General features: G+C 47.5%; 1 protein-coding gene and 1 pseudogene across 1 annotated transcript in view; one reads left to right on the top strand and one right to left on the bottom strand.

Moving 5' to 3' along the window:
* Positions 1 to 211: 211 nt before the first annotated feature.
* On the bottom strand, positions 212 to 626 carry LOC114602952 (elongin-B pseudogene; annotated as a pseudogene).
* Positions 627 to 989: 363 nt separating this feature from the next.
* The window catches only part of LOC114602486 (solute carrier family 2, facilitated glucose transporter member 5-like), a 39,774-nt gene continuing 34,763 nt past the window's right edge, over positions 990 to 6,000 (top strand). The window contains exon 1 of the mRNA XM_028740750.2: positions 990 to 1,177. Coding sequence (XP_028596583.2) covers positions 1,136 to 1,177 — 42 coding nt within the window. The 5' untranslated portion in view covers positions 990 to 1,135. The remainder of the gene's footprint in view (positions 1,178 to 6,000) is intronic.

The following is a 6,000-nucleotide window of genomic DNA, read 5'->3' as shown; positions in this document are numbered from 1 at the left end:
AAATGAAAACATTGCTCTGTTTGATGAGTGGGGAGGGGCTTGGAAGGAGGTGTGGTCTTGTATGGAGAGGGGTGGAGTAAAAGGGGGATCTGGATTGGAGGAGTAGGACAGTGCCATGTCTCTCTCCACGCTGGAGGGTTGAGGAAGGGAGTGGGTGGTGGGGAAGGGGGTGCCACGGGTTTTGCAGCTCGCTCCGTCTCCCTCTGGCCTCTCACTGCACCGCTTGCTCGTTGGCGCTACTACCAGAGTCCTGGGGCTTCATCACATCTGGGAGCTCTGGGGGCCTGGAGAAGGGATCAATGTGGAGGGGCTCAAAGGCATCTTCAGAGGCTCTGAAGGCCAAGCCAACTGTTGCTGGGGCCTGAGGTTGTGCTGTCTGGCTGGTGAAGCCACAGTCTCCGAGGGTTTTGCTGTCATCCAACAGCTGGTCATGCTTGTATAGCCTTTGTTCTTCTGGGGGTCTCTTAAGTATCCCCTCAACAATTCTTTTCAGCTCATACACTGGACTCCTTGGCATCTGTGAAGATGGTCGTCTTGTGACGTCGGATCATTAAAAAGACGTCTAACCTCAGCCCAGACCCCCCAGAGAGGAAAAAGCAGCAGAACTCCCAGTCGTCTGCATCCATGTTTTGATATCCACCCATCTGCTCATTTTCTTCCACATTCTCCTTCTTGCTGGCACCAGACAAAAAGAACTAGGGAAGCAGAAATTAAGCCAGGTAATAATTGCCAGCCCTCCTTTGCTGCTCATGTATCTCAGGAACATCTCCCTGCTGCGTGGGGTGTGCTAAGGTCATGATCTTCCTCTGTTGTGCAACATCAAAACCTCCCTTGACAAGGAGCTGTGGAAGCGAAGCTATCCAAGCTGCCAAGTCCAGCCCTCGCTCTTTATTTTCTAAGAGCTGAGAAACTGTGGAGTATTACGCTGGCAAAAGATCTGCCTCCTGGAGGCTGGAGAACAGGCAACTCTAAGGTCCAAGAGGGCAGAACAAGCCTGTTAAGCAATTGGGGTCTTGGACAGAGTCAAAGTGCAAGAAAGAGACATAGCACAACCCTTCGTTTCAGCATTTTCTTTCTCATCCCGAACGCAAAAGCTCTCAGGCCCGTTGCGGTTCTCCGTTCCTCGAGCGTGAAAATGGAGAAGGGCTCCGAGGCAACGCTCACAGGCAAGGAAGGGGTAAGTTGCGGAGGGTTTCGTAAAATCATAGAATTGCAGAATTGGGACGCCCAAGGGTAATCCAACCCCCTGCAGTGCGATGACAGCTAAAAAATCCTCAACAGATGACCACCCAACCTCTGTTTAAAATCCTGAGCTGAAGGAGAGATTTGTATCCCACCCACCATATTGAAAAACTATCATAAAAGTCTGGACCATCGGAATTATTTTAAATGGGTCTGTCACTACGGCTTTGCCTATAAAGTGCTGCTAGATGCGGGGCAAGGTTTACAAAGAAATGTCATTGTTCCTTGATAGCTGGGAATAACTCTCCAGCCTTTGGAGTGCAATACAGTGGTACCTCGGGTTACATATGCTTCAGGCTGCAGACTCCGCTAACCCAGAAATAGTGCTTCAGGTTAAGAACTTTGCTTCAGGATGAGAACAGAAATCGTGCTCCGGTGGCACGGCAGCAGCAGGAGGCCCCATTAGCTAAAGTGGTGCTTCAGGTTAAGAACAGTTTCAGGTTAAGTACGGACCTCCAGAACGAATTAAGTACTTAACCTGAGGTACAACTGTATGCATCACAGCCTAGAGAGGGTGATAAAAGGTAAAGGTAAAGGTACCCCTGCCCGTACGGGCCAGTCTTGACAGACTCTGGGGTTGTGCGCCCATCTCACTCAAGAGGCCGTGGGCTAGCGCTGTCCAGAGACACTTCCGGGTCACGTGGCCAGTGTGACATCGCTGCTCTGGTGAGCCAGAGTCGCACACGGAAACGCCGTTTACCTTCCCGCTATAAAGCGGTCCCTATTTATTTACTTGCACTCTGATGTGCTTTCGAACTGCTAGGTTGGCAGGCGCTGGGACCGAGCAGCGGGAGCGCACCCCGCCACGGGGATTCGAACCGCCGGCCTTCCGATCGGCAAGTCATAGGCGCTGAGGCTTTTACCCACAGCGCCACCCGCGTCCCTAGAGAGGGTGATAACCTGCTGCTAAGGGCTGATGCGAGAAACGGTTCAGATTCAGTTGTGTAGTTCGAATTTGAAGGAGAAAGATAATTTCTGGGTGGGGTTGACAGACCCTCCAAGTGTCCCTATTTTCCAGGGACATCCCTGATTTAGAGAAGCAGTCCCAGTTTCTGATTTGATCCCAGAATGTCCCACTTTTCCTTAGGATGTCCTTATTTTGATTGGAGAAAGGTTTGAGGGTATGGTAAGGTCTCCCTATTTTCATTGGAGAAATGTTCGAGGGTATGGAGTTATCTGACCTCCCGAGCTGTCTGAAGGCAATCCTATATAGGTAAGTGGGTTTTTTAAAATGTTTAATGCTTTATTATGATTTTATGTTGGAAGTTGCCCAGAGTGGCCGGGGAAACCCAGTAAGATGTGTGGGGTATAAACAGTAAAATTATATTTTTTTTGAATATATTTCCATCAGAGAAATGTTGGAGGGTCTGGGCTGATTTTAAAATGGGATGCAGCCTTGAAAGGGGGTCAGGCACTGGTTGCTTACTGGAGATTTGCAGAGGCAGGACCTAGACTCAGCCTAGATTGAAAGCAGCATGTTGAGAATGAACCCAAACAATTCCGGATTGAGATGTGGTGCAAATAGGTTAGCCCCACTATGCAAAAACCAGTGGATTGAAGCCTGAGGCCTTAGTATTTCTGAGTCCTTCTGGGTGTGGGCTTCCTTTGCCTTAGTTTCATCAGCACCAGAAGAGTCCCGTCTAGCCAGTTGCACTAAAGTGTCGCAAAGGCCGTTAGAAACTGAAAGATAGGTAAAACATCTGACCTCCAGTGCTCACTAATGCAGCGTCTGCCTGGGGAAGGCGGTCTAAAAATGCGTTGCTATTCTGAAGACAGATTTCTGTTGGCTAGGTGGGAGAGTTGCCACAGTCAGAATCTGCATCATCAAAGCCTCTGGAAGACAGGCTGGATCTCCTCCCTCCAGGCAAAAGTCCCCAGGCTGAGATAGAATCAGAAGTTTCCCAGGAATTGAAATACTTTATTGTCACTTGTACAACTTGTATACAGTGAGATTACACTGGAATGGAATGCTAAGACTGAATTTTAGGGGGGGAAATTATTAGCTAGGGACAATATGGAGAGCAGGATTTGCCCTTGGCTAGATCAGCATCGCTCAGTTGTTTACGAGTTTTCTTTGAATTGTAGAGTTAGAAAGGGACCCCAAGAGTCATCTAGTCCAAGCCCCTCATAGCTGTCAATGTTTTCTCTTTTTTAAGGGAAATTACCTTATTCTGAATAGGATTCCTCACAAGAAAAGCAAAAAGTTGACACCTATGAAGCCCCTGCAATGCAGGAATCGCAGCTAAAGAATTCCCGCCAGGTGGCCTGAAAATAATGGTCATGACTATGGCTGTGCACACAATATAACTTTGAAAAACATCCTTTCCCTTATACAGTGGTACCTCAGAAGTCAAACAGAATCCATTCCGGAAGCCCGATTGACTTCCAAAACGTTCAGAAACCAAGGCATGGCTTCTGATTGGCTGTAGGAAGCTCCTGATTGGCTGTAGGAAGCTCCTGCAGCCAATCAGAAGCCGTGGAAGCCACATTGAACGTTCAGGTTCCAAAGAACGTTCGCAAACCGGAACACTCACTTCCAGGTTTGTGGCGTTCGGGACCCAAAACATTCGACTTGCAAGGCATTTGAGATCCAAGGTACAACTGTACTGAGTCAGACCATTGCTCCATTCTAGCTCAGGGTTGTCTCAGCCTACTCGCAATGATTTCAGGCGTGGGTCTTTCCCAGCCCTTCCTGGAGACACCAGGGATTGAACCCAAGGCTTTCTGCGTGCAAAGCAGAAGCTCGAAGCGCTGAGCCACAGCTCCTCCCCAACCTGGTATAGAATCTTTTGTTTTATACCAGGCTGGGAGCTGTCCTTGCAGAAGGGTTTATTCTGAAATGCAATGCATTTGGGCATCATTAAAGCTCTTCCCTTTCCACAATGCCACCCACAACTGGCGCCTTCATGTCCCCATGCTCCCCATACTTCAGCATTATTAAGTGCCAAGGAGTCTTGGTTTCAGATGCCAGCACTACATAGCTGACCATTATAAAGCTGTGTCTATTAGCTTTTTTTTTTTTTAGCTGCCCTGAAGACTTGGTAGTTGGGCATTATAAAAAAAGGTTAAAAAGACAGAATAAATATTTCGTCTCCTGTTTCCATTCGCAGCTGCACTCCTGTGGTGCCCCCCTACCCACCCTAATTAAGAGCAGGAAGGAGGGCATAATCCTGCCCCACACCCAGGGAGTCCTAAGAGTGTAAGCAACCTAGCACATGTCAGGCGCTTATTCTTTAAACAAAGCCTGGGCATCCTTCCAACAATTATTTTTAGCATTCTTATATCACTTTTTGATGCCACAGAAATGTTATATTAAATAAAAATAAAAATCCTTATTGTATAAATAAACCCTGTGAGAGAGGGCAAACCCAGAAAATCTTTCCCACTCTTTCCAGAGCTGGCATCTGGATTTTAAACCTAATTTGCAAAAAAGAAAAAAAATCTAGGTAGCTACGTTTTCATTGTTTTTTCAGTGTGGTGCAGTGGTTAGAGTGTTAGACTATGACATGGGAGACCAGGGTTCAAATCCCCACTCAGTCAGTTAGACTGACTTACCTCACATGGTTGTTGTTTTTTTTGGAAGGACAACAGCAGAAATCATTCAATGTGTTACGTACTTAAAGGTTAATCCTGTTATTATCCATCAAGAAAGGTGCTTGAGGTGTAGCTTAGCAATTAGCCAGACTGGCATGATGTTTGCTGAGGTAGCATGAATCCTGATTGGCTGTGTTGTTCTGAGGGAGTTTCTTTCCTCTGTGTGTTTGTTTGAATGTCTCCCTGCTGTGTACAAGGCCTGGTGTAAGAAAGACAAAACCTCTGGTCCTTTTCATCTCAAATTATATGCTGTTTTCTGCTCAAGTTTCCTTGGCAAAGCATTGTCAGGATTCCTGTTCTCTCTGGACTCCTATCCTTATGCCTCTAGTGCTTTGCAGGATTGCACAAGCAAAGTTGCAGGCCCAAGAAATTGCAATGGAAATGTCAACAGTGAAGGAGAAAGCAGCCGAAGAGCAGGAACGGGAAGCACCTAGGGTCACAAGAGGTGAAGCTGAACCACACACACACACACACACACACTCACTCACTTATTTTCTGTTTAAGGGAAACTTCACTGAGCTAAAATATTGAGCCAGAAGGGAGGCCTTGCTCTTGCCAGCAACTGCGCTGCAGCGTTTTGCACTAAGTTCAGCTCCTGGGTCAAGCACAGCAGAAGCCCCACACAGAGCATATTGCAGTAATCCAATCCTGAAGGTGACCAATGCATGAACTACTACGGCCACATTTTCCTGGTCCAGGAACTGAGGGGTGTGTGGCCTGGGAAAACTCCTGAGGGCCAGATAAAAGAGCCATATTTGGCCCCCGGGGCCTAAGGCTCCTCACCTGTGCTTCATTCAGTGGCTGCACATTCACCTGAGTGGACCCAAGAAGAAAAAACAAGCGAGGTCCGTGATTAGTGTGAAATAAGAACTCGTTGTCCTGGAGATACCGAGTTAATTAGGGACTCTGATTACCTGTCATGTTTTTCCCTGGGTACCTGCCTGCGTTTCCATTAGCTCCCAATTTACAACCGGCAATTGATTTCTAATTGCACTGGCGGCCTGAGGAGCGCTGCTCAGGGGCAAGGCTGTGAGATTTACAAGCAGGCAGATCTGAAGTTCAGAGATTTATGGCTCAAGTGGAGCGGAAGGGAACTGGTAGCTGTTGTGATATATAGGTTTGAAAGATAAGAAGAGTTGCTATATAACCCTGCTGAGCACCCTG

This window comes from Podarcis muralis, chromosome 7 (assembly GCF_964188315.1).
Source record: "Podarcis muralis chromosome 7, rPodMur119.hap1.1, whole genome shotgun sequence".
Taxonomy (NCBI): Eukaryota; Metazoa; Chordata; class Lepidosauria; order Squamata; family Lacertidae; genus Podarcis; species Podarcis muralis.
Note: the sequence above shows the minus strand (reverse complement) of the source record. Positions and strands in the feature narration are given on the sequence as shown.